At 50.2% G+C, this 15,220-nt stretch overlaps 1 protein-coding gene across 10 annotated transcripts in view; it reads right to left on the reverse strand.

Annotated features, from left to right (window-relative positions):
• Positions 1–15,220, reverse strand: part of Pcbp3 (poly(rC) binding protein 3) — a 183,206-nt gene that overhangs the window by 13,625 nt on the left and 154,361 nt on the right. For 6 of the 10 annotated variants that reach the window (XM_026785593.1, XM_026785592.1, XM_013351246.2 and 3 more), the window contains 4 exons: positions 12,019–12,150; positions 10,807–10,935; positions 7,763–7,906; positions 4,631–4,672 (listed from right to left, as the gene is read on the reverse strand). In XM_026785593.1, the coding sequence (XP_026641394.1) occupies positions 4,631–4,672; positions 7,763–7,906; positions 10,807–10,935; positions 12,019–12,150 (447 nt within the window). The remainder of the gene's footprint in view (positions 1–4,630; positions 4,673–7,762; positions 7,907–10,806; positions 10,936–12,018; positions 12,151–15,220) is intronic. The other 4 variants (XM_026785595.1, XM_026785594.1, XM_013351247.2 and 1 more) reach the window with 1 other exon arrangement.

Below are 15,220 nucleotides of genomic sequence, written 5' to 3' on the forward strand. Positions count from 1 at the left end.
CTCTAATGGCTGCACAGGATCAGCTCGTCCTCCTCCACAGTGTCTTCTTAGGTTCTGATTATGTTACTAAGTCACATGGGGGCATGGGAGGTTGAGGATGTGCCAGAACCAAGGCGCCGGTTGGCTTGGCAGTGAAGAACCCACAAAGGAGATCAGGGAAGGAAGAAAAGGCTAAACTTCAGCCAACAAGGCTACCTGAGCTTTCAGTTTTGTGAGGTCTACTGTAGTTGCCCTGCCTACTAGTAGGTAGAACCAAAAAAGGCCCACTGAGCAGCCAGAAGGTTTAGTGACAGCTGATGGCCATGGAGTGCTGTTAGCTTGTCTCTTTCTCACTATCAGTGGGGAGGGCATTCTCACCCACTCCCACAAGACTGAGAAGTAGATACCGAACAGATAGGAGGGGAGGGGAAGCATGCTAGATAGCTGTGCAACACTCTGTAGCGCTGGGGATAGCCACTGTGTTCATCAGGGCGCATTCTATCTCAGAAGGTACCATCGCCTCAAACGGCACGATGAAGAGCATTTCTAATGCAGCATCAGGCTAAATGCCTCTATAATTTCAACATGTACCAACGAAAGAACAAAGGCCTACCAAGTCAAGAGGTTTTGCTAAATGGTTGCTGCAGACACACTGGCATGCCAGTTCTCCCACTCACTCCCAGTGATCCTTGCCCAGGGGACCTCTAAGACCTACCCTCTTCTGTGATGCGAGACTGATGGCCCTGAAGTCTACTTCCCAGCCTGGTGCAAGGTGCAGGTTAGAGCACAGGGCACAAGTGAGAACGCATAGTCAGGTTAGCGTACAGAGACATACTCTGTCGATATCTTCGTGCTGTCATTTCACGTTTGCTCGCTTTCAGTACCCCTTTAAATAGTGGGGGTGCTGAGTGAGGGAAGCTGGAGATAAAGTCAGAGATTTGTACCCGGGGGAGGGTGGAGTAGCTTTGAAGTTCCCAGTAGACAGTGACTTAGGCTGCTCTTGTGCAGCAAGAGAAACTGTACTTGGGAGTCTTGACAGTTTTATGAGCTAGCACCGGATGACCATATTCTCTATGCTGGGTAGCAGCGACGAGTTGCAGGCAGCTCCCCGAGTCCTCTGATCCTCAGGATAAGCAGCTAACAGCCAGTGTGGCAGTGCCCACATGGAATGGTCAGTATGTTAGAGGTATTTGTGTAATTTTTAACTTAGGATAACTTTCAACTTATAATGGCTTTATAGGGACATGGCTTCATGTAAACTCAGACCATCTGTGGTTTTTCTCCCTTCTTATGTGACTGCACTGATTCAAGGAAGGCGTTGGAAACACAGACGAGAGGGACCAAGTGGTCTGCCCATTGCTCACCTGTCTGTGTGCCTTCTGCATCACTCCTGTGGCGTGATGCTGCTTCCCTTTTGTATTTCTGAAACCACACCTGACTGATACTTATGGGATGCAAAAGTGCCTGGACACTTTGCAAAGCTGAGTGACCATTCTAGAGAAATGGACAAGCAGACACGTTCTACGGCTGAGTGGCCAGCCACCCGAGAGAAGTGGATGTAAAAGCAGATAGCACTTCACAAGGCTTCGGAGTACTTACGCTGGGCTGTGCTGGGCATGTACCACAGGGCTTCTGCAGTTCAGGGCTGTGTTGTGGAATCTTGATTTAAAACATTGCTTAAAATGGGGTCTGGAAAAGGAACACGTTCTCATCTAGACAAGGTGTATTCAGATCTAAGGGGTGAATCTCGTGGTAGATTCCATGTCTGATTTGTGGCCCTGCATATTCAGGCGAGTGTGATAGCTGCCACTGCAGCTGAGACAAACTCTGTACTCAATGACACCATCAAGGATTCACAGTTTCTACAGCCATATTTGCATCCAAAGAAACTTAAGCTTTAAAAATCTCCCCAAGTACTTGGCCCAGATAAAAATCATCCTGACTTTCATTAGCCATGTTGCAGAATGGCCATTTTCTTTTCCTTTCATGTGGCTCATGCCAAGTCTTCAATTTTGTATATGATAAAGGTACCCTTAGAAGATGGACTTTTTGCTTACAAATCATATAACCTTGCCAAAGAAAATAGGCTAATGTTCATAGGAAAAGCCATTTCGTGATGAACAGCCAAGATTCTAGATCATTCTTGCTATTCTAAGGGATACCTTAGAATGGGCAATTTGTCAACAACATAAATTTGCTGCTCCCAAACACAGAAGCTATGTCTAAGATCAAGGTGCCAGAAAGTTGTGTGTGGTAAGTGCCCTGCTCACTTTCCAGAACAGCACCCCAGATGCTATATGTCCTTACATGGTGGAAGAGATGAAGGGCAGTCAGCTCCTCAGATGCTCTTGACTCATGAGGCTGAACCCCAAAGACCCACTTAGTCCACAGAGACCTTGCCTCCTAATACTGGCACCTTTGTGATTAGGTCTGAATATCTGAACGTCAGAAGAATACAGGCATCCACAGCACAGCATCAAGTATTAAAACGTCACAGTGCATAGGCGGCAATAGCAACACTTGTATATTAGTTTAAATTAAGCTGCACTAATCTACAAACTACCCATTAAGAGATCCTGAGAACTCTATGAGAAAGGGTACAACACGGTACTGACACAGAAATCAACCAGAAAAACCAACCACGACTTGTCTCTTGCACACATGCCTCACTGGTCTGTAAATCGGCTGGATCTGAAATATACACGCTTCACCAACTCCAGGGTCTACCCTGCCCAAGGGACACCGAGAGCTTCAGTTTTCTCAGCTACAGAAACCCACAGACACCTTCAGATCATCCTTGAACATCTGGCTTTGCTGGGGTAAATACCGATAAGCCTGAATCTCTCCAATAGCCTCCCAGCAGGGATAGAATAATTCCCTAAGTCTACAGCTTCACTGAACCCCAACAGCCTGCCCTCCAGGTCTGCCCCAGCAGCACAAGACAAGGCCATCCCGGAAGTGACTTCCTGGCCCTCCCTGGTCCTTTGACTCAGTTCTATCACCCATTCACAGTGGTCACCCTTTTCTGTAATGAGTTCATAGGTTCTACTTCCACTTGGCATCGGCAGCTGAGGACAGGATGAGCAGAGCCCTAGTGGTATGTTCTGCTCAGGGTGAACATGCTCGTGGGTGCCTGGAGGCCCACAGTCTCGGCATCTGAGTAGCCGAAGGCACATGTGTCTGCCATGATGATCAGAGTGAGGTACTATGAATTCACACAGCACAGCCAGTCTGTAACCAGGAATCATCGAACATGGCCTTGTGGGTATGGCTATGCCCGGGCAGCGATTTTTAATCCGTGTTTCTCGATTGTTTGTGTGTTGTTTTATCAAAGGGTTAAAAAAAAGGCAGCATGTATTTTTCACTACAGGAATCTCCATGCAGCAACAGTGAATCCATATTTCAGATGCTTATTTAGCGGCAGTTAATTCTTGAGACCCCTGGGCCCTGCCTACAAATCTTTCCCTGATACACATCTATTTCCAGTCCCACTCAGAAGCCAAGGTCTGCAAAGAATGGCAGCAAGATCAGTGCCCCGGCCAGTGCTAGAGTGTCTCAGGGCACTGAGCAGTGCACACATGGGGGTGTCCTGGGGAGCTCCTAAACCCAACACATGTTCAAAACGTGTTAAGAAGAGGTGGCCCAGGCTGGAAATACAGTTATGTGGTAGAGTACTTGACTAGCATGTTTGAGGTCCTAGGTTCAGTTCCCAATACTATGAGGCTGGGCACCTTTCTCCCCTCCTGCATCTCCTAGAACAGCCCTACCCACTAGCATCTCTAAGGCCCCTAAACAATGACCTTCTCTCGTGGCTGCTGCCCATTATCTCCTGGCCCCTGCAGGCTCGGTGTAACCATCACTCCAGGTGGCCCCTGTGCCTCCTTTTCTACTCAGCTCTCCACTGGAGGTGAGTCAAGAGGCAGACTAAGACTCTCTCTGTGTCCCCCACAGGCACCCTCGGGAGGCTTTTAATCCTCCAAATACAGACCATACACTCACACTGTCACGTCACCAGGAGATACTCAAACAGACCTAGGCCAAAGAACAGGCGGTAGGTCCAGCTAGAGAGGTGTAGGTTCAAGCCCAGGAGTCCACTTCCACGTTCGGGATCTTACCAACCATAGAAGAAGCAAAAGCTCCCCCCCCTTCTCTCAGCAGGCTTTGTACACAGGTAAAATTCGTGCTTCAATTTGGGCTCTCTGAAGAGCAACTTTGTCTTGCCCAGGTACATTTAATAGCCTTTTTAGGACACTGTCATGGAATAGTTCTGATAATGTCACCTGACTTAAGTGCACAGGAAGTGCCTTGCCCACCCTGGCCACAGGTGGTAAGCTATACTCTGCCAGGCCAGCATGTAACACCCATATTATGGGAGTGGGTAGGACCACCAAATGCTAGGCCTGTGTGTGGGAGGGAAGCCCTGGACTGCAGCAATTTGATGTCAGGCCAAGTCCTCAACACAAGCAAGAATTAGTGCTAAGAGGTTAAAAAGTTATCTGAGGTCATATGGATACAACAGACATCAGAGACAGGGAAAAAAACTGATTAATATTATTGTGTAATATTAATATTAGTAGCAATCGACAGCAACATGCAGGAAGGTACACAATAATGAAGAAAAGGCTAGAAGAGAGGCAGAGTGAAAACTCACATCTGGGTGGGGGATGGCGTACTGTCCCTGGATTGTGTAGGCCTGGAGAGGAGAATGAGAAAGAGAGAGACAGTCAGCTTGGGATGTGGTGGGACCTCAGCTAGACAGCCACTGGCGACCCACCCTCGTGTGACAAGAACCTTCTAGAACCAGTGTTTTCCATCAGTGTGCATCTCCACCCGTCCTTGTTTGCTTAAGATGGGGGCAGAGAGTCTCAATTACGCCTGGTGAGTGTCACTGCCCCCTCCCTGAGCTGAGGCCAGCTCCTGCTTCTAAGCCTGATACCCTCCAACCCTGTAGACTACAGATGAGCCATTTAACCTCCAGTAAGAGGGCCGCTGATTATTGGTCATCAGAGCAAATACTTTGGGGAAAGATTTTGCCCTCAAGATATTTAAATGAAAACAAAAGTTTTAAAAGTAACTAGAGCGAGTTTTGCCACAGCTGTACTAACGAATAGGTCTGAATCAGTCACAGCACTGACCTAATTTGTTTTTATTACCGCATTTTACGTAGAGTCTCTTCAAATAGGGAGCGCCCTCTCTGAAGGTCAGTGTGGTCTCCCCAAGGCTCATTTAGCTTCCTCGCTGTGACTGTGCCAAGCACAGCAGCCACCCAGCCTCACCCTGAAGCCCCAGGGATAGCAAAGCCCTCAACATCCCCTTCAGCTATGATGCCCTTTGGGAACTCAGACAACAGACAGACAACACAGCCAAGGGAGGGCAAGACGACAGACAACTGTCTGACTTCGGGTAGTGAGGTACCATCCTGGTGGAGGCACAGACATAAGGACATGGCTTCCATCGCCTTGCTGGTCTGACCTGTGACCACCCTTGAGGTCTCAGGGCATCTGAGAGGGTTACCTCAGAGGACCATGTGTCACTTCTATGGACCCAGACCCTCCCACATTTTTTATAAATGTGCTAATTCTTGTCACAACCAAACTCAGGAGCTCAAAGCCATGTGACTACCTAACAGGGACCCAGCCATAGGGCAGCTTTGAAATAGACACAGTTCCGGTAAAAACAAAGTCTGTGCTGGATGGCCTGGCTGTGCTGGCAGAGGAAAAAAATAACCTTTAAGATATGGCACTTTCACGGAGAAAGAGATAGGTATCTGCTCTGTGAGGAATGGGGCTGGGATGTGAGGAATGGGGCTGGGACATAGTCTTGGCTCTTGGAAAACTGCCACCAGGAATGATCTCCCAGTTGTTACCCAAGGGAGCATCACTGAGGAAGGGACATGCCATCATTCTGGCCTGGCCCGTTGCTCCCTGAGTCCTGTATGTCTGAGCCGGACCCAGGAGCTCAGCCGAGGTAACTGTTGATTCTGGGCCCTTACATGGTTGTCACATGTCTCAGTGTGTTCTGCCCGGGGTTGTTAGCTTGGCCAGTATGTAACAGTGGCTGCAGAGTCGGCTGGTAGGGATTCTAGGCCTCTCCTTTGCTCACCTAAAGTGTCAGACACATAGGCAGCCTCCTCGGGGTGGGGTCCTGGAGGGGACCGGCACAGAGCTAATTTCCATCTTTACTCCTGAGCTTGTATTCTGGCTTTCCTACTAGACTGCCTCCTTGCAGGATGGCTCAGGAGAGTCTGTCCTGTGTATAGCCAGGGCAATCAAGGCCAGGCCAGACAGTTCCAAGGGAACAGTGATGGGCTTTGAAAGGCTAACACTGTCAGGGGATAAACATAAGAGCACAGTGACCTTCAGTGCTATGACTGGAATAGGGGTCCTATTGACTGTTTCATAGGCGATCCTGGCCATGATCCCTCCTGGAGTGCTCTGCCCTTGAAACCGAGGCTGTGACTCCACACCATATAGTTTTCATTGCATAAGGGCTTTCTGAATAAAATCCCGTATTTCCTCCTGACAGAGAGCTAGTTCACACTGGTCACTGTCAGCTAGCCTTGAATCTGGAGAGAACAATGGAGGCAGAGATTTGATGGGCTTGGCAATGGACTGTGTGACCATATAGCTGATGCCAGCATGGTCCAAAGTACTGCCCTGAGCCTCGGGCATGAGGCTGGCAAGACCTGCTGTAGGTGGGGTGTGTCACATCCTGGGTCTGTTAACAGCACAGGACTCTCTGCAAACAATGGGGAGGACCTGAGTCAGGAGACTCTGCGTGTGTGTGTGTGTGCATGCATGAGTGCACATGCGCACATACATCCATGTATAAAACAGGGCAGCAGGTCTGACCCACACACGCTACACATGCTTGTTTCCCAGAAAGGTATAGGAAGACTCCCTTATAATGAGAAGAAAAAAGTTGTCTATGTCTTTTTCCTTTTGAATACTAAAGTAAAACCCTGTGTCTATTCTGCCAGCTGGGTCACCTATGGGGAGTCTCTGACTTAACTCTCCCTTGAACAAAGACACACATCGTGGCCAACAGGACACAGAGCTCTTCTGGGTGGACCCCTGGCTGTCCGTGTTTAAGTCATCTGTGTGGACGGGTCTCATGGCCAAGGTGGGCATCTGAGCTTTGGTGAGGACGTAAGGAAGTCAGAACGGGGTCTTCTCCAGTCTCTCTCCCTTCCTGGCCAGCACTACTCAGACAGAAGCTGTTCCCCATCTTACCTTCCAGCCCCCTTCTCTAGGAAGCAGACACTGGCCACTAAATCCCCAAGGACAGGTTTGTAAATGTGAGCTCTCTGCCTGTGAGGATGTCTACTCAGGCACACAAGTGGTAGTAGGGATGGATCCCAGTCACAGTGAAAGATGAGCTAGCCTGAGGTAATTCATCTCCTCACAGGGATGTGCCTGCCACTCCCTGCGTATATGGTAAGGTCTTGGATGTGCTTCAGGAAAATGAAACCCGGGTTCCCACAGCTCTGGGGGACTCAAACACAAGCCATGATCACCCACAATGTTTCTGCACACTAACTACCGAAGCTGTCCAGCAACATCCACAGAGGAGGCTTGGCAGGATTGTTAGGCAGCACCTAAATGTGCATCAGTCTGCAGGTCTCTCCTGTCTCAGTCAGGGATCTCGCTGGGAAATGTAGCTGTGAGCTGCAGGTGTGCCCCCCAGGCCCCTCCCACTGCCTGGGGTGAGCCAGAGAGCTCTGTGTCCATCGCAGGGCGGGAGACGTGCACGTGAGAAGGCGAGAAAACCTGAGTGCACTAACGGGCAGCGGCGGGTGCTGCAGTAAAAGGCTGAGGTTGGCAGTGGAGGCCGCGAGCGGGTCGGCTCTTACCTGACCACCTGCAAAAATGACAGGGGTGGAGGCGGGCTTTGGGCGGTAGGGAATGGTGGCACCTTTCGGTGGGGACTAGGAAAAGGGACAGGAGAGGGAGAGAGCGGTTAGAACAGCTTGGCTGTTGGCCTTGGGCTGCCTTCCCATGCCCACCCCTCTGTGGAACCCCCAGCCCTTCAAATATGGCCAGCAAAGGCTCCACAGGCCAGAACAGTGAGGGGAGGGGACAACCAGGGACATCAAAAGGAGATGACCCTGCCCCCAGCACTGAGGCAGGCCAGATTCTTTATCTTCATTGTTTTCTTCCTTGGGATGGACATTCCTTTTCCCAGGCCTGCACTGTTTGCTACCTACCCTCAATAGACCCATGGCTAACCAGGCGGGGGCAAGATTCCACAGGCACGCCAGGGTAGGTGGATCACCTGCTGGCTGGAAAGGGACTGCTAGCAGCTGACCCCCATTGGCTATGCATGCCAGGCCCCCTGTTGCCACCCTTTTCCTGGTATGGTCCCATGGGGATCCTGAAGGTAGAAGGCATAAGGCAGTGACTTCACAGAGGAGCAGCTTGCATCCTTTGACAGAAAATACTCTTGAGTCCCTGGAGAAAGCCAACTTTGAGCACAACTGCCATGGGAACCGATGCTGAGCAACCCAAGTTCTCTGCTTATCCTACAGCAGTGCTCATAGAGTGGCTTAGAATCATTCATTCTGTTTCACCAGTGAAACATTAGGTAGCTCACAGAGGCCAAACGAGATTCCACAATGTCAAAGTCTGGAATTTTCCTTGACTACCCGTGTGTCCAGAATATAGGTGTCTTCTCTTGGCAATGTGGCTATTGCTTTTAGCAGGTGTTTTGTTACAGCAACAAGTAACTATCCCTGCAAGGATAATGGTCACAGTCTACCAGAGCCGCTGAGGCTGTGACCTTGGAACATTCCTTACCCTGGAGCTGACAGTAATATGAAGGACATAGTCTGAGCTGTCCCTTGGGAATGCCCATATTTCCCATTGCTGGGGTCCTAAAAAATGTCTCTAAACGCCTCTGTGCAAACCTGGCTTGCTGAGGCTTCCTGGATAGTACCCAGGTCTGTGGTACAAGATTATGCCAGGAGCTCCCCAGTGTGCAGCACAGACTGTAGCTGCTACATCGTGTCTGCCAAGTATTCCAGATCCTAGAGCCAATCACCTGTGCTCCAGGCTGCTACCCTCCCAACACAGGAGCTCCCTGTGCCCATTCAGAAGGCCGAGATTCATTTTTACCCACCCACAGTGACCTTCTGGGCTCAGACAGACCATCAACATCCCCAGGGAGGCAAGGCATGCAGGCTGTTCTCACAGGTGCAGGAGGCACTAGATTTGAGGCAGGAGGTCCATAAAAGCAAAAGTTGCTCTCTTTGCAGCTTTCACCCACGTGCACATGCCGAGGGCACTGCTTTCCTTGACTGTGGGGTAGAAAGGGCACACCCCTTAAGCAAGTTTGAAAGGCCTTTGACAATTTGGGTCTTGGATTCATCCATGCCTTTTCGTAGCTGTTCTCCAGGTGGAAATGAGGCTGTTTTCACTGTGATGTCTTCCTTCCTGGTGCGGGGGCCACTCTTTTCAGCTTCTATAAACTGCATCATGCAAACGAGAATGGGATGTCTCTGTTAGGTCAGTCTCCGCCGATGACATTCACAATGTGCGTGGCCATGTTTCTCTGATATCATCTAGAGATGTGAGTTCTGATACAGTCCAGGCATTGGTCCCATTCCCTTTAGCTTGGAAGTCTGTTAAGAACTTCTGGCAAGGACACATATTCTGTCCTGAGTGGTGGGCAGCTGGTCCCCTGATGTCCATTGTCCTGAGTGGTGGGCAGCTGGCCCCCCATGTCCACTGTCCTGAGCGGTGGGCAGCTGGCCCCTGATGTTTACTGTCCTAAGCAGTGGGCAGCTGGCCCCCCCATGTCTAGCAGAACTGCTACTGTCACTCACTGCCACTCCAAGGTTGCCAATGTGCTCAGCATGTGCTTCTCATTGCTTGGGGCAGATGACAGTACAAAGAGTTGCAAGTTCTTAGCCATGACCCTCAGCCTCTGGGCTCCTGTGAACAGACCACACTATCGCCCTGACCAACATCGGGGGAAACTGCATGAGAATAACATTTTAAAAGCTATCTTTAACTTCACAACTATTGCTTACGGAAATAGAACTATGCAAACATTTTCACAAAGAGTTAAATGTGAGGTTTGCCCATGATGGCAATTACACAGAGCAGATGGCAAGGCAGCCGGTTGGTGGAGTTAGTTCTGTGGAGACGTGGTAGTGATGTCAGCTTGGGCTATGGGAGGGCAGAGATCAGCAGTGCTCCAAACGGCTAAAGGTCCTGCTTGGGGAAGAGTCACAGAGGAAGTCTGAGGAAAGACCATGGTGCAGGGGCTACTGTGACTTCTGTTCCACCCTTCATGGGAACTTAAGGAGGCTGCTGCTGTCTGGTGCTGCTGTTGGGTGGTTCTTCTGTCTTCTGTCTGTACCCACAGCTTTCTTTGCACATTGCATCTTCCTGGGTCTGTCCAGGTCCTACTCTGAGTACGGGCTAGCACTTCTCTTGACATCTGCAGACCGGCAGGTCTGACAGGCAGGAGACTTCCTCTTACACGCCACCACCCCTGCCTCTGTCTGGTGAGAGTGGTTACTACTTCAAAAGCTGAAACCCCATGATCTGTCCCCTCCCCCCCACCCATGCCCTCCCACTCACATCCAGACACTGGCCACAGGCTACCAACAGGTGACACTTTGCAGAGTGCCCCTCCAGCCCACGCCTGGGATCTGCCCGTTCTTGATGTCTGATCCTCTCACACCCCAAGTGACCACACGAACATTCGGGTCAACTGAGGCACAGGAGGCTTAGTGACAATGCTAGAGAGTAACGGAGAGTGAGCTCGGCCTGGAGCAAGGCGGGCAGGGGCGTGTGCTGGCCCATGATGTTCGTACTATACCTCCAGCATGACCACACAGATCTGCTTCACACACTGGATGATGGCTTCCGGGGTCCCTGAGATAGTCACTGCCCGCTCTGTGGAGTTGGGCAGCATATCACCTGCCACCTGGACCTGAGCACCTGTGGACTGCAGAGAAGGGGCATTGGAAGGAGAACAGCACCACACACCTCCAACTCTCGGGGATGCATCCAGAGTGGGCTGCACCATGAAAACCTTCATTAGGAACAGGGCCTTAGCTGGTCATCTTGCCACCCAAAGGTCACCTTCCTGTCTCCCTCCTTCAACCCTGACTCTGCACACCTCTGAGGGAGCTATGACTTCCTGGAAGGTGCCACCATCTCAGCCAGTGTGCTGGACAGGAGGCTCTGGATCTGTAGAGGAATCTACAGGGAAACAGATAGGAGTGCTCTTTCCAACACCAGGAACTCTTCCTCCCTGGAAGCAGGTTACATGGAGGCCAGGAAGCCAGAGTCCTGCCTGCTTTTGATGTGTGCCTACCACGTACCTCAAGTGACTACTCGGATTCACAGACCTCAGTGACAATGTTAGGAAGCCACACACATAGTGAACCTGGCATCTTCTAAGTCACAGAAGGAGGACAGGAAGGAAACCAACAAGGGGTGGATGCCCTCCTGCTTAAGAGAAGGGCTTGGGCCAGGCATGGTGGTGCACACCTTTAATATCAGCACGCAGGAGGCAGAGATAGGTGGATCTCTGAGTCTGAGGACAGCCTGGTATACAGATAGAGTTCTAGGAGAGTCAGAGCTGTTTCGGAGAAACCCTGTCTCAAAAAAACAAAAACGGGGGATGGGGGGAAAAGGAGGAGGAGGACCTGGCCTCCCTTGAAGTAACATGTTTTCAATGTCAAACCCACATCAGGTTCAGGCTCCAGGTGTCATCCCAGGAGGTAGGACCTGACTGATGGACAAAAGGGCATCTCTTAGCAGAGTGTGTCCAGAGCCACAGAACTTGGATGCTAAAACCTGCCTGCCCAGGGACCTCCACCCTCATCCTTGCTCTTGTCCTTGGCAAAGCAGGGCTACTCCTGGCACAAGTCACTGTGTGCACGTGTGAATGTGGCAAGGTTCCCCACAACCCGTTTTTCACTGGTGTTATGTTTGCAAACCCGTTTTGAGCCATCAGGCTGTGCAGTATCGGTGCATACACTTACAGATTGGTTGGGAGACATGCAATAAGGGTGGGCAATACCTCCCGAATTTCCTTGATCTTAGAGCCGCCTTTCCCGATCAGGGACCCACACTGGCTGGCAGGGACCACTAGTCGCAATGTCACTGGGGGCTTGCTGGTGGCAGGGCTGTTGCTCATGGAATTAATGATGTCCTAGGGAGGAGAAAACAGGCATGTTGGATTCATATTAGTGAGCACCCAGTGTGGCTTGGGAACACAGTGAGGACGTGTAAGCAGCATCTCTGCCCATACCTGCTTTCCTGGACACTGGGAAGAACTCAAGGAGCCCTCTCCCACAGAGTGAAGGGACTCGGTAAGAGAACCTGGCAACCATGGAACCTTCAAAGCCAGGCCAGGCTTAAAAGGAACAGGAGATATACACCAGATGACCATATGAGCCAACAACACACATTGATTCACAAGGCTGGGTGGTCAGGAGTCACAGGGGACTCAGGACAGGTCATAGGTTAAGAAGATACATGATCAGGTCTGACCTTAGCATGCTGTCTACTGGGTATGAGGATGGCAGACAGATAGGTATGGCAGACAGATATGTAAGGCAGACTTGTCTGGGGCCAGTGGAGAGCAGGTGGGTGGGAGGGCACTCCCAAGGGGCGTTACTAGCTGGTCAGATGGAATTGGTGAGTACAAGGCCTGTTTCCATGAAAACCCAGAGAAGCCTCTACATGAGGGAACCTGATAACAGAGGATGCAGCCTGAATTGGGGGCAAGCAGCTGAGACCAACATCCATGGCTATCCTGGAGAGCCACACCCAAACCTCTGGAGCGTGGGGCTAAATGGCCAGAATTTGACTTCATGTCTTTCTCCACTTCTAATTCTCAACTACCCAGAAAACAAAAACAAATCCTCCCTTCTCCTGGGTGATCACCAGGGAGCCTTGCCTCTAGTGAGCCGCTGTTCCTACCCAGATGCTTTATCTGTTGCACGGGGGACAATGGCTAACCCCTGCTCCATCCAGCTCTGCACACACACACTTCAGCTTCATTTGGGCAGCTTGTTCCTATCTCTCCATTTCCTCTTGGCCTGTACTCAGCCTCTATCCAGACAGAGTACCCAGAGGCCCCTGTGCCTGCGGCTCAGCTCTGCATCTAGAACCACCCTCTTGGTACTGAGTTCTTCTGTTTGTCTCTAGCCTGGGGACTGCTTTTGCTTGCTATTCTACGGTGGACTTGGGGCATGACCTTTCTTCCCTGTGGGGCCCTGGTGCGACTGCTATGTGCTGTGTTGTCCTCGACTGAAAAAGACTGGCTAGGATTTGAAAACACTAGCGAGAGATGCAAGACACAAATGAGGGCGTTTTCAGGCCCCGTGTCACCTGTTTAGCAAAACAAGGATGGACGGAATGAGAAGGTGAGACTCGCTCAAGCCTTCTGAACCTCTCAGTGGGTTTTATATATGTTTCCTGTCTCCTGGGTTGAGGGTGTTTTAGCTACTATATGTGTGTTTCAGGAGGTAACAAAGCATTTCCTTGCAGAAAGCTATAGCCATTCAAGTTGCTAAAAATGGCTTGGTTTTATTTAGTTTGGGAGCACAGCAACCAAATGTCAGGGCACACACTTTGTAGGAGCCAGCACTTAAGAACTCTGGAGATGGGTCCCTATTACTAACACTGCCTCCTTACCATCGTGCTCTGGGAAGCTAGAAGGATCACAGGCAATTAAAATTCCCAAAACTTTCAGGGCTGGAGGTGTAGTTCAGTGACAGCATGTACTTAGAATGGGCGAGGGTCTCAGCTTGATTCCTGACATAAAAGTCCCTTAGACCCAAGATAAACCAATTCTATGGCCATACTGGCCCCTACTTACAGATACTTTCTTCCTGTGGTTGGTCAGTCTGAGTTTAGGGATTCCATGCTGATACAACATCTGCACTGATACTATGAGAGGCCTCAGACTGCCCTGTCTAACATCACCAGCTTAGGCTGCTACCCAGGTACTTCTTTATAACCTCCCACCAGGAGGCGCTGTCTCCCCAAGAAAAGCGTCTCTGGAGCCTCACTGAAGGAGACAAATCAAACAAAAGTGCAGCAATGAAACTCCAGGGAGCTTAATGCTTAAGCCTTCTTCCCGTAACTCAACTCAGACCACAGTCCAGTATTCCATATAGTAGAAAAGTCGTTCCAGAACACCTCAGAGCAGAGGGCTAAACAGACAACCACAGTACACTAGGAACTATCAATGGTGGACTCTCTTCTGAGATAGCATCCCAACCTCCTTATCTAACTCATTTGCTAGAGCTTGCCGTCTTCCCAGAGAAGAGCATGTTTCAAAGGCACAGCAAAGGGTGACACAGTGGCTAGGGAGAGTTAACTGCCACTAAATGGAAGCCAAGCTCTTTGAATCAGGGCAACAGCAAAGATGCCTGGAGAAATATAACAATTAGCAAGGTCACTGTCATCATGGGCTCAGAAGTGTATCAACTGTACCAAACACTTCCCAGGGCAGAGTCTTGAAGAAGAGAGGCTCAGCGTTACCTTACTTATCCAGGATTGCTAAGTAGAGGGTACTTAGAAGCCGTGAAGCTGTGTCCAAGTGACAAAGAGAAGGTGAGTCCACATCCCTGGATACAGGACACGTTTAAGGCACTTTCTAAACTGTTTTGTAAATTACTGCCAGTATCAATGATAAGGCCCACAAGTTTACTATAAGCATTAGGCATATGAAATTTTGGTTCCATAATTAGAAGCCACTGAACTTTCTCTTGCTATCTGAACTGCCTTGAGCAAAAAGGACTATCAGCTTTGTGTCTGCAGCAGCCATCTGCATACACATGGACACCTTCAGACAACTGATACCAGGGCCAGCTGCCCTGGCTCCTGAAGGGGCAGCCCTACCCAGGGCTGTTTGAATAGCTGAGGCAGACCTTTTGCTATCGCAAGCCCTGAGAAGCTACTTGTAACCTGGCCAGAGGGGCTGTGCTCTCCCTGCGGAGGCAATATTCTATATCACTAGTCAAGGCTGTGGCTAGTCTCAAATACAAACCATAGAGACAGTGATTGGTCCAAACAAACTGCTGTGATTAGCCAAATGAGTGATTATGATTGGTCCAAACACTCCTTTTTCAGGTTCTTAAGCAGGTAGCTCAGGCTTACGTAGGGACTCAGCCCTGGTGTTGGAACAGCAGGTCCAGTAAAGACATGTCACAGGTAGTCATCCCTTGCTACTTTTAGTGGTGCAGGCTTAGCTACTAATACAAAGAAAA

Source organism: Microtus ochrogaster, linkage group LG2 (genome assembly GCF_000317375.1).
Source record: "Microtus ochrogaster isolate Prairie Vole_2 linkage group LG2, MicOch1.0, whole genome shotgun sequence".
NCBI classification, from domain to species: domain Eukaryota; kingdom Metazoa; phylum Chordata; class Mammalia; order Rodentia; family Cricetidae; genus Microtus; species Microtus ochrogaster.